The 17,388-nt window shown below is 42.0% G+C and overlaps 1 protein-coding gene across 22 annotated transcripts in view; it reads right to left on the reverse strand.

Moving 5' to 3' along the window:
• Positions 1–17,388, reverse strand: part of LOC134616830 (muscleblind-like protein 1) — a 40,272-nt gene that overhangs the window by 15,441 nt on the left and 7,443 nt on the right. For 20 of the 22 annotated variants that reach the window (XM_063461867.1, XM_063461860.1, XM_063461861.1 and 17 more), the window contains exon 2: positions 11,603–12,628. In XM_063461867.1, coding sequence (XP_063317937.1) covers positions 11,603–11,776 — 174 coding nt within the window. In that variant the 5' untranslated portion in view covers positions 11,777–12,628. Of the gene's footprint in view, positions 1–11,602; positions 12,629–12,767; positions 12,789–13,047; positions 13,116–17,388 lie in introns of those variants that run through there. The other 2 variants (XM_063461851.1, XM_063461852.1) reach the window with 2 other exon arrangements.

The raw sequence follows: 17,388 nt of genomic DNA on the forward strand, positions 1-17,388 counted from the left end.
CACGAGACAGGTGAAGAAAAACGTCTCTCCCGTGAAGACTATAGTTAAAAGTATTCAGTAAAATGGGGGCTTTTGTATCCATTTGACTTGCAACCCTTAAATATAGTTTGTTATAAAAGTCTGAATGGTTTAAGGCCAAAATACCAGATCATCTCTGAACTGCTGCTACATTATGAACTGTCGACACATGTCTTAGACGAGCCAGTTATTCTTGCATGTGGCACAGCTAAACAGCGATATGCAGCATTCAGTTATAATTCTGCTCTTTTCAGGAAAACGCCTGCAGAAAACAGGTAAACTGTAACTTCAAGGTCTTTTAAAGTGAGGCTAAGGAGATTCCTAGCGTTATTGTTTTTGGTTTTATTTTATTTTTCTATCATAATTTAACATATTCAACATGATCACTTGATTGTTTCAAGTTTTACTGTGTTATTTCTGGTATCAAAGTTCTGATTTCGTGACAGCCCTACTTGGTATGCGTTTTACATTTTGTATATGTCAAGATGCAAATATCTGCTCAACCACTCTGTCTCCAGTTTATTAAAATTTTTCAAAGATTCCCCAAAAGGTTAAAATTTAATCAATTGAAACAGTGATTCTGTTTGGATTATATTTAACCCAGACTAACAATATGTTTGCCAGATGCTAGTGAAATAGGAGCTGGTCTATATTTTTCATAGTTCAAATTTTGTAATTTAAATACATCACAATCACTTGAATTCATTTTGTGATCTTCTGATATGGTGGCCCTGAGAGGTCAAACGCACTGCAACTTAAGACACCAGCAAATAGAAAAACGCCACTAAAGAACACAAAGCACAATGGACGCGGTTTTGGGGAGACAATTACGTGACTGACGAGCTACAGAAGTGACAGAAACCAAAGCACGTGAAAGACTGCACTGAGACACGTTTAAAAGAAGCAGAGGACTCATCTGAGATGTGTGTTTTAATCACATGACTCAGATAGTACTGTAGAATTATGTTTGCTATTATCCGTTTACCGTTACGTTTAATGTTAGCTTGTCACTTGCGCAGCTGGTCGATCAACACTTCTGTTGTATTTGTCCTCTCAGGGCCACTGTACTTTGGCCCTCTGCAGCATAATTTCCTGAGGACATCAATCTGTCCAAACCTTTTACTAAAAAAGAAATACCTAAAAACAAACACACAATATTCTAGTTACTGCAGGCTAACCCATTTGAGGCGTGACCGTGGATGTATTTATATCCTGCATATCATAATGTACCGTTAACCTACATCCTTTTAAACACACTACAGAGACAGTTACAGTTTATCCAACTTCACTTCCCCTCTTATCTTTGATGCTCCAGCGTTGTGGTGTGATGTTATGGTGTAAGATTCAGTTGTGTTGAGTTGCTGTGAAGCTACTCTGTTCTCTGTACTGCGTTCCACTGACTTCTGTCTAAACATACACAGAGATGAAAGCCCTTTCTCTTCACACACACTCTGAATGAAGCTTTGTTCTGCTGGGGAATAGCACAGACTCAAAGGACCGGACCCAGCGGTTGGTCTCTTTGTCTACCATGCACCCAAATATGGCATAAAACATAAAATACAGCTAACTCAGTCAATATACTAATGTGCACGTTGACTGGAATTTCCTGGTAAAACAGCAAGCACCCAAATTACTGGAAAAAAGAGCGAGCCAGAAATATTCCGATGTGATAGTCTCATCTTATCCCTGCTAAATTTGCAAGCATTAAGTAATTAGCAATTCACAATCAATAACACCCATTTAGAGAAGAGAAAAATTGATTTTCTTTTCTTTTCAGTCACTTAATTTAGCATCAAATTAACAGCAGATTTTGAAGAAAGCGAAGAGGACGGCAGAGGTCTTTGGAGTCTTAGTGATGTAGTGCCGTTTCTTTGCTGAGGCATGCATGTCTATATCAGACAATAAACACGCACTCGTACTCATGCCCACATCTCCTTATTGGGGCTCAATGCACCCAGTAATCTGTGAAGTGAAGATTAGTGGTCAGTGAGTTGATGTGACCAGCGGGCCTTGTGGAGATATGAAGAAAGGACGGAGTGTCAATCTATGATAATAGCCATACTGGTTACGGTGACGCATCCCCGCCCTCACCCAACAACGGCAGAGAGAATGAGGATTACAGGCTAGAATAGAGTTACAACACAGACCACACAGAGTGCGATAAGGTACGTCGTGTGGCTGTGGGAAAAATGTGAACAGAATGCATCAGCGGATTTTCTGGGTTTTAGGAGAAAAATATTTCGCAAATTGCAGCTGTGGTTCAAATGTAAATACCCACATGCATGTGACACAGTAGCATCCACATAAAACCTAACTATTCATATAGACACAGACAGACACACACACAAAATGCAGGCTGAGCAATGAGTTATTCACACTCGAGAGGGTGTTGGTTCTCAGAAATCCCTCAGGTCAGATGTCACGTACACAGGAGCTCTGGATCCAAACTTAGACCTCCCTCTGTTTTTTTGTTTTTTTCTCACACGCCCCCCTCCTCTCCCTGTCTGCCTCTCTCTCTCTTGCTATCTCTTGATACACAAACCAACTTTCATGTGACTTTGTTTACATTAAGGTCCCCCTTTCTCAGTTTAGCGATGCTTCTCCTCCTGCGAGGTCAGTTTCTTGCTTTTCATTATCCGTGATAACAGAACAATCACACGAGTATCGATTTGAGCTGCAGCACTTTATGAAAGCCATCCAGTGCTCGCGACGTAGCCCGGTAACATTCATTTAATCATCTCCAAGCTCTGCCTCAGAGTGAGAAAGAAGAGTCGCTGAGCAGAAATCGCAAGTCTAAGGCAGAAATGACGCATCAATAGCAACACTGTTTCTGAAATGACTGAGGTGGGCTCTTTTTCTAATATTGGGCCTTCTGGGTTGAGAAATAAAGACTTTCTTTTATCTAAATGAGACATTTCAAAACTTAAAGCATGAGTAATGCAGTGGGATGCAATATATTCTCACTAAAGAAAATCTAAATGACTAGCAGACTTACAATGCCTTGTATATATGCATATTTATTTATTTGTTATAAAATATATAATACAGTCGTAGTGTATAATGAGCTTAGATTACAAAAGCAATCTGGAGACAGACAAAGAAAATGGGGAAGTGATCTTAATACAGAGAAAACAAAGTCACCTACAAATAAAGCCCCTTAGCCTGGGATGAGTTACGTGTACCAATCTCCTTCCACATTTTTTTGTCTTTCAAGCAAGAACACATCATTATCTCTATCACTTCAGAGTGGCAGCGTTGTGATGCATTTCAACCCTAAGCAAGACCTATAAAAGAAGGAAAAAAAGTTTAAAGGGATATGACTAATCCTTTTTCTCTTTTATATACCTTCCTTTGGTCCCAGCTTTCTGCTCTCCCTTTTTTAACCCTCGTCACTCCCGCCACCATCTGCACAAGTCTCAGACAACAGGGGAAAAAAAGCCTCTTCTATCAGTAGCCAAGTAATAACCACGGGGAAAATGATTAGTTTAGTTTGCAGCACTAACAGATTTAATCTGGTATGTATTATGCTAATCTGATCTCACAGTCTGTAATCCTATCCACGGCTCTAATCCCACTGTCAACTGGCCTAATCCTGTTTCTGTGTGTGATTATGTCTTTTGGGCTTGGCACCAGCACGAGGACGATTTCACCCTCTTCCTCTCGTACAGCATTTTATCAAGTGGTTTGGCCTCATACTCTTTCTATTATGGAAGATAATATTCTGATATTCATAAAGTTTGTAAAAACAACAGCTGGAACTAGCAACAGCTAACTTGCAACTTCAGAATTAAATCCAGCCTAAAAGATTTTGCAAGCAAGGCTACAGCCACAAATACAAGTCATACGCTATATTCTGCTGTCTGTGAGCGTCATATAAAGTAATTAGGGCTAATAATTGGTGTTCAGATTGTGTCACTGTTCCAGGTCAAGAAAACAACAACACATGAATTATCCTGCCTAAATTAAGCCTAAATTTGCGAGGCTGTTGACTGTGACTCATTGCTCAATAACATATAATGAAATAAACAAATGCATAATGGAGAATATTTTAAGTTTCAGATTCGCCAAATAAGGTAAAAGAAGGTTTTCCTTGCTCAGCAGCGAGCGATGACAATGAAAACTGAATTGATGACAAGCAGAAAGTGATTAAGACTGTTGCCATGAGTCTGACAGGCCCAGACACTGCGATTCTGAGAAGGAATGCACTTAAAGAAAAACAAGACAGGCACACAGAGAGCAATTGAGAAAGAGAAAAACACATGGACAGCTATCAACTATTTTTTTCCCCTTTTTGCCTCACAGTCACCACCAGAAAGCATGTGAGTGTGCAGCGCCTGATATAGCCTCCTTAATGTTTCGGCATCGACGGAGAGAAAAGAGGCAGAGTAAACGTGACTGCTGGACCGAGGAGGGGGAGTGGCAGAGTGAAAAGGTGTTAAGAGAATTGAATCTAAGTGAGCGGCTGTGCCCTCAAGCTACGCTCCCACCTGTCTTGTGGGATTGATGATAGCCTAGCTAACTGCAGCATCTGCTAGTACTGTTATCAGTAACTATTAATAAAGCTGATATAATTTTGTTTCTTTGTTATATACTATATAGCGTCAAAAATGTAACCGAATGGGCACACCTTGCATTTCATTGTGTTATCTATTGATTTGAATCACGGACCAGTGGCATTACCAACAGTAATTATAAAGTATTGTGCCAAAGTCTTGACCCACCTCTCCATTTTTTAAAAATATTTTGCTTCCAAGGAGCCCGAATTTTTGTAACTTTTTAAAGGTGGACTTGATCAATACTTCTCCAGGGTTTCTGAAGCTCTTTCCAAGTTTCCTTATTTAGACTTTGGCTCGTTTTCAGTCCAGTCCTTGTGCATGACCATTTTCAGAGGAATTAAGCCACTTTAGACTGACCTATAAGTCATTCAAAAATTATAAGGCCATCTAATTCAAGGGATGAACCAGCGTTGTGTCTACATGCAAAGGACAATTTTGCAAAAAAACACTTAAATACTAACTTTGTTACTGCACAAAAACACATAATTGAGTTGAATTTGACTGATATGAATTGAAAAATACCAAAGATAACAACAGTTTTAATGAGATAAAATAGTAATTTTGCATCAACAAGGCGATTCCCTATTAGCAAATTAAACATCCACCAGACCCAACACAGAACCTGAGACACAGATCTTTCAGTTGATCCATCTACTGTTCAATGAAGCCTTAACAGAAATGGTCTTAGTGGAAGACTGGGTGTCAAGAAGCCATTCTTAATGAAATCAAACAGGAAGAAAAGGGCGAGGTATGCCAATTTAAACAACAAGTGGACTGAAAATCAGTGGCAGCAGTGCTCATGAAGTTACTATGAATCCAAATGTGAAATTCCTGGTTCAAATATTGTCCCTAAGAACAGAGGAAGTTGGGACAGAGGTGAGTGTCTACAGTCATCTGTAAAACACGGTGGAGGCTTTATCATTTCCGCCAGTGGGGTTGGAGATCTTGCCAATTTGATGGAATTATGAACACAGAAAAGTACCATCAGATTCTGATACCATCTGGAAAGCATCTGATTGTCAACAGCTTCATGTTTTAGCATGACAATAATCCCAAACATACTGTTAATACAGTAAAAGCATACCTGGCCTCCCCAGAGCCCAGATCTCACATTAATGAAGCAGCTCGGGATCATCTTGACAGATAACAGAACAAAACGCAGCTAAGATCCAAAGAACAGCTTTGAATGTCCTTTGAGAAGCCTGGAGAACTATTCCTAAAGACTACTTAAAGAAATTACAAAAAGGTTTGCCAACCAGAGTTCAGGCTGTGTCAAAGAATAAAGGTGGTCACACCAAATATGGACTTTTGAGCTTGTTAGAATTGTAAAAAACACTTTTTGCCTTATATACTGTGTTTCCATATATGCACACATTTCAGTAAATCGCTGCACCTACTTCCCATTTTCCCAACAAAATATAAAGAAATGAGGGGTGGACTTAATCGGCTCAGTACAGATTATGTTTTACGAGTTTCGGATAATTTAACGCTTGAATCGTGACTTTGATCTGTCAATATTTGCTACTGGGTGGAGCAAACAAACCCTCGGGCTATTTGTGGCTTTCTGTTAAGTCTGTACGTTAAAGACAGATTCAGAAAGGGCAGCTAGAGAAGTAATCATTGTATCACTGGTGTTATAAATGGGCCCAGTGTGATGCCGGGACAGGGACGGCTGACACTGAGAAGAAAAGACTGTTGTTGCTGATCTTCTGTCACATAAGCTCACAGACAAGATGCATAGATGCGCTGATGTGACAAGGATGCACACACAACCTAAAACAAGCAGGCCAAGGAAAAGGCTCTATGTGGTTTAGTGTGTGCATCAACCAGGATTAGCGTGGTCCAAGCATGAATGTGACAAAGACTTAAGAATAGGCCCACTGATGCCAGGAGAAAGAAAACTAAAAACGCCTACTTACTGAAATAAAATCCCAGTTATGGGTCTCAGTTTATTTTAATAAGCTAGAGGAAAGACTGAGCACAGCCACGCACAGCATCCGTTTAGCAGAAGCTGTATCGTACAGATGAATAAATCTACCCCTTAAATACATTTAAAGAGGAGAAAGAGCTTTTCTGTATGCAGTCATAGATATCCCATTAGGAATGCAATTAAGATGAAAAGTTTGCGAGAGGAGTTACATCATTCCTGCCAGAATCCGACTGAAAATTTGCACCATGCCACTGAAAACAAACCTTGCTGACTATGGCTTGCACTTTTTGAAAGTCAGTGTATCAAAATCAAAGTGAGTACGGTTGACCTATGACCGACTTTGGATTCCACGTGCTCATCTGTGGCTGCTGTGTTGGAAAATGGCACATCTGTCTGTCTTTAGTGTGTGTGGTGTGCTTACGTTAACCCTTGCAGTTGATTTAACGTGGCAGAGTGTTCCTCAGGTTATTGCTGGCCAAAAAAAGTGACAGGTACTGAACGCACGTGGCCATATACAGTCAGTCATTGCGGAGACTGGCAGAAAAATTTGTTTGAAATCACAAAAATGTCGTCAGCTAGCAACATGGTTAATATTTACCAGAAAAGTCTGTCTGGTGTGTCTGTGTGTATTTAACCTCACTGTACTGGATCTAAACGTGCTGTCAAAATATGACCAGCAAAACGAGAGGAAAGGCAGATAGAGGAAAGAGAATGAACGGGAGAAAAAGCCAGACAGACGCAGTCCAGACCAGAAGTTGTAAATCAGGTGTAAAACAATGGCTAAAACAAAGTGTCAGGTCGCAGCTTTTATGCATGTTTACATTGACGTAGACAGAGCCATGAGGGGAAATGTAAGCGGCCTAATAAAAAGAATTACCACCATCGTGAGGGGTTGAAAAGTAGCTGGACAGCAATGCATAAAGTCAAATAAACCAGCATATTTAACAGATTGTGGAAAATCCTGTGGAGAAAATGACTAATTTAAGTATTCAGTCCATAGATATTAACACACGATATATCTTCACTGGGGACGCTCCCTCAGCCTTTTACCGCTGCTTGTTGTGGTATCTTTCCGTGTTTAGTCTCAGCAGGGGGAAACCATCTGCAATCAGACTGATATCAGGTGATGCTCGTGCTGTGACTTATGGGCAATTGCTTTTTTCTTTCAGCAACTTTTTTGTTTCATCATTCCTGTAGTTCACTAGTTACTTTTTTGTATATTTTTGAACTGCAATCTGGTTTTTCTGGATTTTCGGCTCGCGTGGGAGGTATCATGAACAACAGGGAAACATGTATGCCTACATCCTCTGTCTAGCAGCTTGTTAGGCATTTACATGAGTACTTCTGCTTTTTTTTTCAACATTTCTAGCAGCTGAGTTTGGCAAACCGATTACCTTTTGTGTACCTCTGATAGATTTTTTCTTTTGTTAACCCCTATTATTGTTTTCTTCAAGTGAAAGTGAATTCTTAACCCATATTGACAGAAAAATTCACATGAGTCTAATTGCCAACCTCAGTCACACAGTTCTTTTTACACGGATGTAAAGATGTTGAGACTTGGCCTTTTACAGTAGCACCTGCTTTATGTCGAATTTAATGTGCCGAAGCGAGAAATCAAAGAAAAAACGGTCCCTGAACAAATAATTGGTGTGCAGATGGTAAACAAGCAAATATTTCTCATTTAACATCCAGCTCGCCTCAAACAGTGCAGCAACACAAACGAAGCGGCCGCAACAGCACCACAAATACCGATGTAACGCACGTGCATGTGCTCAGAAACGTGATGACAGCGGGTGTGTCAGGCTGGCAGGTAGGCAAAGCACAAAGTCTATGCTGTGTGAAAGCATGTGTGTGTATCTTCAAACGGTTCTCTGTGGTAGACGATCACTGCTTCCATTTTTTTTAACATTTTGGATGCCATCCGGGGTTAAACAAGGACCTGCTCCTGACCTAATTCCACACGGGTTCGTGTTGTACGATACGTGTGTGGTAATAGCTGTGCTAGTAGAGTAGTTATCCAGGTGTAATGTGACCCATCTTGCCCGGGAATGGGTGTGTCCTGATGTAACAGACAGACCGAGCGGAACAGCACAGAAGGCGCTTTTAATGAGCATTAAAAACAAGCAACAACAAGTTCATTTACAGCAGAGAACAACTTGCCTCATATACTAATGAGGGAAGTTGCGCACTTGTTTCTGCAACCCTAAGCCCCTGTTACACTCCTATCAGCTTTAGTGTACAAGCAGAGAGAACAAGTGGTATCAACTAGAGTGGGTTAAAAGTAGGTTACTACGCTGTACCTCCTCGAAGTATCGGGTATATTTTAAACATCTGCCTCATCAGTTAATCTGTTGTCTAGATTAGTTTTAGCTATGAGGCGCGTTGTTTATTCAGATTCCAATTTATTACACCTCACCTATCTGCTCTGCAGTTAATCATTGACGGGCAAAGTTACAAAGCTGACTTTAAATCAGGGAGTCCAGGCTACCATTATCCCTCTCTAAATATTTACCCTGCTTCGACATAGCTGAGCTGTCTGTGCTGCACCAACCAGATAGACAGGCAACAGAAACGGCTGCACTCTGAGGTTAAGGCCAAGTGTAAGGCCAGCAAACACCCACAAGCATCTTGTTCAAGCACGGACAGATTCAAAAGCACCTCGACTCTGTTACGGGTCTGTGGCCTAGATGGATACGTGGTTGTAATTGATTTTCTAGCTTGAGGGAATGTGGTGCACATACGATTACTGCCATGAGAAATCATGATTTAACTCCTTTTTGCTATTTCTGGTATCAATATATTATGTACAATGTCATTTAGTGCCGGACAGATGTTTGTGAGGCCGTGACTGTATGTGTGCATGTTTGCGTATGTGTGTGTGTGCAGCATTAAAAAAAAAAAAAAAAGGCCGAAAAGAGAGCGAGAGTAGCTGTTGGGGAAATGACTGGGTTTGGGTGTGACCTGCTCAGCTATGCACTAGTGATCATGTGAGACCTGTGCTAATTATACACTTCTCAAGAAGAAGGTCGATCCTCTCTCATGGGCAGAAAACATGTGCACATGTGTCCAGGAGGGTGCATTAGTGTCTGCGTGTTGGGAGTGGGCAATGTGGCTTCATGTAACACAACTCATTCGAGAGTTAGTCCTATTTCAACCTCTCAATCTGTGTTAAAGAGAATTAGGGCAGCTGATTTTTCACTCAGTGCTGCTGCGGGTCTGTTTAGAAAGACTAATTTAGAGTGAGTGTGTGTGTGTGTGTGTGCAGAACTAGAGGTTTATGCCTTATCATATGCTGTGAACATTTATCTGACACATCCACAGGTTTATGCCTTATCATATGCTGTGAACATTTATCTGACACATCCACAGGTTTTCTTTCTGATATTTCCTCTATCCTCTTTTGCTCTTTCTCTGTCTTTTTACTTTCTGCTTTTCTTTCCATTGTGGGTTTCGGAGACCTGCTCTGTTTTTCATTACCAGTGGAAAAAATGGGGCGAGTGGTTTAAAAAAAAAAGAAAAAAAAGAAAGTATTACCCATCTCCATTAATACACATATCCTAGTGGAAAATGAGTCCAAACTACTAAAAAAGGACTTCAGAGTCCTTCAAAAAGCCACCGTATACTTGCCAGTCACTCCTTTTTAGTGGCAACCTCTACCTCAGTGTGACAATTTAAACATCTGCCTGCAGATAAAAGCACCACTGCTCTCTCAGTCAATATCCTCTCGCAGTCAGTAACACTGAACTCAGGAGTCTGTGACATGTAGGTAACGTTGTGTTGTAGCAGTTATGCTGCTGCAGCAGGTCTCCAGTTTGCTAAAACTTGAATATAACTGGATGCCACCTTTTTTTTGTTTTGGCTATTTTAAAATTTTAATCCAAATTATTTTCTGACATCTGGCAACACAATATTTTAACTATGTGAGGCTGAGTAAACTAAACTGCTTATGATTATTATGAGTGCCTTATGTTCCACTTTTGCAAAGTTGCAGTGTTTTGAAAAGATTTCAGGAGATTAAGCTGTGAAAATATATTAAACTGTTCTTGTAATTTTCATGTGCACAGGTGAAGAAGCTGCTGAAGAGTCAGCTTGGGCCTGACAATGTTCTTTTGTCCACATCTGGCTGTAACAACTCTTCCCCTGAGTTGCGCTGCGCACACGCTGTCCTCATCCTAACCCTGCTCACATGCAGTCAATGACCACGAGTCACCAGTATCTGCGGGACAATACAAACACGAAAAACATACAGTGCCAAGTCAATGCTGGAAACTTTGGGTTGAGGTCCACCCATCTCCAGAGATCTTGTGCTCCGATAAAAAGAGTCATTGTGAAAGAGCGAGAGAATCGACGAGAGTGAGAGAGAGAAAAAAAAAGAGGTGTTTGCTTTCCTGCTGCTGCCTAAAAATGGAAAATTACTGCATACAGTTCCCCAACTCTGCTCTAAAGCAGACACACATATAGAAACACACACAAACCCCTTATAACTGCCCTTAGGCCTCTGAACAGGAAGTGGTTTCAGCGAATGAGAGCTACATGATGACGCTATCGCCTTTTCTAGCAGCTGAGCTTTGCTTAGGGCATCCGTATGAGTTTGTACATCTGGCTATTCATCAGACTGTTCGGCTGCTTTTCTATTCAAACACTGCCACACAGCAAACATGATCACTTCCAGAATAACTGCGCTATTGTAGTAAATTCATGCAACTGTGTTTATGTGCAGTGTAATCAGTTGGAAAAGCAGCCGATTCTTGAATGAATTCCATTTGGAAGTAAACACTACTCAAAACATTTCGGACTGCGCCAGAAAATTCCACAGCTCTGTGTTAAATATGCCGGACTGCCTCACCTAACCCCACCGCCAAAACACCCACCCCCCTCCATTCTGCACCCTTCATCACATGTTCCAGTCACCTGACCAGAAATAGGTCGGACTAAGGAGAGCACATGCTGTGGCCAGATGGTGCACTCCAGTTTGTTATTTCCAGTTTGCAACACCATAAATTCCCTCAAACCGCCTGTCAGACCGAATGTGCTCAGTCTCTTATCTGTATCTCTTTATCGACTCCAGATTTCCAGCTCGCCACTTCTCCTTTCTTACCTTGAGCGAGTCGAAGCAAGCGATGACCCGTCCGTTGTCCACCTGGCAGCTCTTGGCTGGGTGAGCGAACTTGCACTCCTGGTCGGAGCGTGAGCACGTGCCCCTCTGGAACTCCCGGCATACTTCCAGTGTCAGCCACTTTGTGTCACGGATGTGTGTTATGTTCATCGCCATCTCAAGACGCCGGCAAAAAAAAGTATTCCGAGCGGAGATCTGTTCGAAAACTCTTCAAAATCTGTTCAAATTAAGTACCTATAGTGTTGTTATCCACAATCTTTTTCTTTTTCTGTTTACTTATCAGTGTTGTCACTGTCTGGGATACTTGTCCGTGAAGATGAAATGAAACACTCAAAAAGAAAAGTTCCTACTGATTGACTGGGCTCCTCCAAAGTAAAATGTTGCAGGATGGCTGTGGATGTAAGCAGGTCCTTTTCTTGATCAGACAGCGGCTGATAGAGTTATTATATCCAGGGGAGACTACTTAGCTTAACAGTCAAGCTGCCTCTCTTGGTTAGACTTTTCTCTCTCACTTGTTATTGCTTACTGAACTGCGTCATCTATAACATTCCCAGGCGAAGGTGACAGCCGAACTGAGAGCCCTCTGGTTAGGTGCAGTGAAGCAGGCAACAAAGGTGACAGTCTAGGTGTAGCCTGCTACAAGAAGGTTAAGGACACTGAGGACTAAGTGGAGGCTTTAGAGGGTTGAAGGCGAAGGTGAAAGGCAAGGTGATGCTGTGTGGGCCTGGTGGTGTGTTGGGCTGCTGTGGTAAGGCTGGTCAGCTGGTGGATAGTTGCTGGCAGCAGGGCCGTCTTACAGTGAGGAGAGCGGAGTTTGGAGTCAGGCTGCGTGGAGTGGATGATGATGGTACAGTGGATGGGGTCGGAGCGAAGGCTGCGAGGAGGGTGTGGCTGCTGTCCTTGTACTCGTGTTGCTGTGGCAGCAAGCGAGCGAGGCAGGGGGGAGGGTGGAGCTTCAGCTGTAGAAGCAGGTCAAAGCTGCAGCAGACATCAGGGAAGGCACTTCCTCTGGGGAGATAAAGAGAGAGATAGAAGAAAGGGGAAAAAAGGAACGAAAGATTAGTCTGATACAACACGTTAAAAAAAAGAAGATAACAACTATCATGTTTGTTTTCCCGCTCGTGTGTCTTTCAGAGAAGATTCTGACCTGCAGGATTTTTAAAGTCGTGCCACTGCTGAGCTATGCAGCTGTGGGAGTGAAGAATATGTAAAAATCTCAGAAATGCAGGGGTGTCAGCGAAAACAAATAAAACTTTCACCCGCCCTGCGCTCTAAACACACATAGTGCAAGCACACCTTCATCAGGCCATGCTACGCACAAACAGACACACACACATAGAGAGAGAAATGCACAAAGCAGCCATTCACAACTTTCCACATCATCTGGACAACGCAGAGAAAAGCACATCAAATCCCGTATCACTTACAGTCCAGTACAGCAAAGCCGGCCATTGCAAATGTGTTTAGAGGTGAAAGAAAGGAAGAGAGTGAAAGCAAGGGGGAAGTTGAGGCTGGGCATGAGGGAGAAGAGTTTAGTCATTTCCTTTCTTGCGAAGCCTTGTGAGAGCGGTGGCCAATGAGAGCTTGCGGAGTTGCAGCAACATTCTGGGCTGAGCGCCAGGTGAGAGCAAGGGGGAGGAGCGAACAGGAGGCTGACCTGCCCGCTTGCTGTTGAAAGACACACAGGCTGAACTGTTTCTGCCTTACAAGATAACCTGTTTCCTTATCAAAACAATAAAATTCATGGAAGACTCCAGAGATAATGTCATTTTATTTTTAAATAGGAAATACCACCGTTGCAGTACTGCAACGGTCTCGCACAAATGCAAGCTCGCACGCAGTAATTGTGCAGAACACGATTGAACGAAACAGCCTGGTTATTATTTCACTGTCAGAATTTTCCCATTTATCACTTTTAAATGAGTTTATAAGTTTAAATGAGTCGTTTTTTGCTTTGCGTTTGTTTTGATTGTTTGTTTAAATTTTGCATTGCTGCCAGTGGTTTCTATTTTTGGTGAATCCATTGTATGGGGTCTGTTGGGGGAATCTGCATGATTGGGATCCCAGGGGCCCATCCTGCCCTTATCGCTAAGCCAGAGTAAGTCACCACACCCTGTGTAGTGAAATCGCTTTCCCCAGAAAAGCATGTGCACCCTCAGCAATGCCACCAACCAACCACTGCTAACTTTACAACACTGCAACGCACTATATCAGAGCCCTGCAGCAGTGCAGCGCAGCCCATGATGACCCAGCAACATGGATAAACAGTGTATTTAGAGAAAAAGAGAGAGAGAGAGCGTGAATAAGAGGGAGAGAGAGAGCGAGAATGACAAAACACTTCAGTTTCACCTTGGATGACCCTTATGATAGCAAATGTAGCAATGTAGCATTAGAAATGACCTTTGGCGTGTATTCGGAACGCAAATCCTGCAACGACCATACTCGACGACTACACACATACCCAGCCAATTATCTTTCATATCACGCGTTATATGGAGATCAAAATTAATTAACTTTCCAATGAAACACAAACATAAAATATCTGTCTCTTCACTATAACTAGTGCTGTGTCAGTTTTTGGATCGATCCGATACCAAATGAATACATATACACGGCCAGTATTGCCGATACCAGTAACGATAACCTATAGCAGGAGTTTATGTAGTGGAAAGCAGTGTGTCATGATTTATGAGCTGAATCATCATCTATTCATATTTTAATAATTTCAGCATATTTTAATGACCCCTAAATCGTTATGATTTTTTACTTTCCACAGTAATTAGTTGATACAACAAAGCACACTTTTCAGCTTTTTCATCTATTTTAAAACTGTTTTTCTTTAGACCTGGAATGTAAATGTGCCTGTATCTGAAGCACTTTGGATCAACTTCTGTTGTTTAAATGTGATGTGACACAATTCAGTGGGCTACATATTGAGAGGTTAGAAACAAAGTATCACTCTGATACCAGCACCAGCGTTGGTATGAATACTAACGATATTTGGATCGATCTGCACACCTCTCTTATCTTAGTAAATGTTGCGCAAGAAGCAATAGTTTTCCTGCCGGTTTAAAAACTCTTTTATGCCAAAAAACATTTTTGAGTAACAGAACTTAGATTGAATATCTTCGTCAGAGTGCAACTCTTCCAGCATGCTGCATGTCATACTTTTGTTTGTGTGACTGGGGCCATATTTCTGTTCCCATGAACTCTATTCACGTGAAGTCATTCATCAACTTGCGCACACTGCTGCGTAAATGTCAAGTCAGTCGAGAGTAATCTTTATGTGTGTTCATGAATGGTCTGTTATTATCACTACATGTTGACCTTACATGTACCTATTACAATTGAGTCTGATGAGGCATTTAGTGACACACTTTTACTACCAAGTACACTTTGTGGAGTTCAGCTGAACCAAAGCTATGTTGTCTGGACACTAATGAGGTGGAACAGAGACATCTAATTCTTTTTTTTTTAACTAAAGGCACCTGGAACTGTCTTCAATCAAATGAGAGGGTGTGACGACTTGACGCATTAAAAGCTGACAGCCCCCTGAGTCTGTCGGCCTGCCTAATCAGTTTCTGTGGTTTTGGTCAGATGAGAACACAGCTGTGAGGGAGAAACAATGTAATATGGTGTAAGACGAGCCAGAGTAATAATGAATCCTCATTATGATCCATCATGTCTGGACAAGGGCCTCCTTCCCTTATTGATTTCCTCATCTCTACAGTTTTTTCTGTTGGTGTGCCACTCCCTCTATCTAATTCCACTTTAACTGTCAGTGCTCTTCGAGTATCCATTTCAAATCAGCGAGTGTTTAACATTATCTTCTTCTCTGCTCTTTCCACAGAATTTATAACAGTAATATAATTTGAACAGGTGGATCTGTGATTTCCTTCCTATTGTTTCGGCCACCTCAACTCCACCCAGGTCTCTGCCTTCGTGCCCTCGGTGTGATTATCTGGCCTATGTTCTCGTTCAGCATCCTCGGCAACCCTCCCTTAGACTCCAAGGTCTTGCAAGCTGGTGCAAGGTCGATCAGAGTGGAGGAAGGGGAGACAGCGAGAGAGCGCAAGCGAGACATTCTTCCTATCGCTCTTTTAGGACATGTGGTAGTAAGACTTTGGGCCGACAAGAAGAGGAAGCGGAAGAAGAATCGGTCCTGTGACAACAGCATACACTTTTATGGCATAAACAGTTTTGAAAACCAAGCCTCCACATCTTTTACTTTCCCTTCCTTTTGAGCCATGAAACAAATCTGTTCTCGCTATGAAAAAAACAGAACAAACTGTCAATATTCACCCTACGCCGAAAGCCCCTACAAATCATAAAACCTGGCACTGATGTGCATGGTGAATGGTGCTGAATGGCGGTCGTGCATGAAAACATGCCTCAGCTGACTGAAAAGTGGAATCTACCAAAGACACATGCTAATCTGGCAGCTGGTTTTGGGATTTTGGAGTCCTTATTGCAACCGGAAAACTCAGCAGGGCCGAGAAAACAAGAAATAAGGTGTGGCTCACAGTTATGATAAGACTTCCTGAAAAAATGAGCGACACATTATTAGTTTAGATAAACGTGGCTTGACTTCATGGCCACGAAATACTTAAGGCTCTTTATTGCATAGCCGCATAAAATGGAATAACTAGCGCAGTATTAACAGAGATTAATCTCAAGAAAATGCACGTATGCTACTGGTTATATTGCACCATCTGATATGGCTACCTAATTAGCAAACCACAGCTTTGAGGCGGAGCTTCTATTTTCGGCTGTGACAGCGGAGAAAGACGCAGTCATCCCTTTTGGTTCGCTGCTGTTCAGCGCAGGGAGTGGTTTCAGCATTTTGCCAGAGGTGGTGTCAGGGTGACAGTGTGCTGATACAGGTCGTCACGCTGTACGAAACACAACACCTCTGGACTTGCTGCTCAGAAGCTAGCATGCCAATACTGCCCTCGCTGACCTTTACACGCACTTACACACCGGTGCATATCTGGACACATATTGATACTTTCTTTATCTTTTCTGCATTGATGCACAAATGTAGAGGCTAAATGATGCTGCTCTGCCCACCATAGAGTTTACGTGCAACACTGAGTAAGCTGTATTTGTGAGATCTCAGTTGGTTGAGAGACTGCATTCAGTAAGGTATCCAAAAAAAATTGGTGCAAGTGCCGGGTATACAGGACACACTATTTACTTACACTTCATTTATTAGTTTGGTTTAATGTGAGTACAGATCACATGGACAGAGAGCTGTGCAAATATAACATTGCTGTTCTGAGCTGTGCCACATCTGTTACTCTTATCAACTTCATTGGCATGCTCGCCCTCATCATAAAGTCATTAACTTGTCTTATTTATTAGTCGCATCAAGTTATGTATTTGATTAAGGTTTCCTGAAAGTAACTCTTTGGCTAGAAACGCAAAACTAACAATGCCTATTGATTCTCTAGAGGAGCAAACCTCTGGAGACAATGAGAGCTCTTGTGTGGCACACATGGACAGCGCTAAACACACACACACACGCTGACAACATACATAAACGAGAACCTGTGTAAACACACAAACCTCTATCCGACTCGACACTGGGCATTCTTAAACTGTGGTGAATATCTGATTGTGGGCAACACTGCATCTTTGTGCGCACATGTGTGTGTGAGGATGTTGTGAAATCAACAGACAGTGAGGATAATGGCGGGCCTTATGGTTTATAGAGTGGCTCGCTGGCTCGCATTTACGTCGTCTCTGTCAGTATACAGAGAGACAGG

Source organism: Pelmatolapia mariae, linkage group LG18 (assembly GCF_036321145.2).
Source record: "Pelmatolapia mariae isolate MD_Pm_ZW linkage group LG18, Pm_UMD_F_2, whole genome shotgun sequence".
Classification (NCBI taxonomy): Eukaryota; Metazoa; Chordata; class Actinopteri; order Cichliformes; family Cichlidae; genus Pelmatolapia; species Pelmatolapia mariae.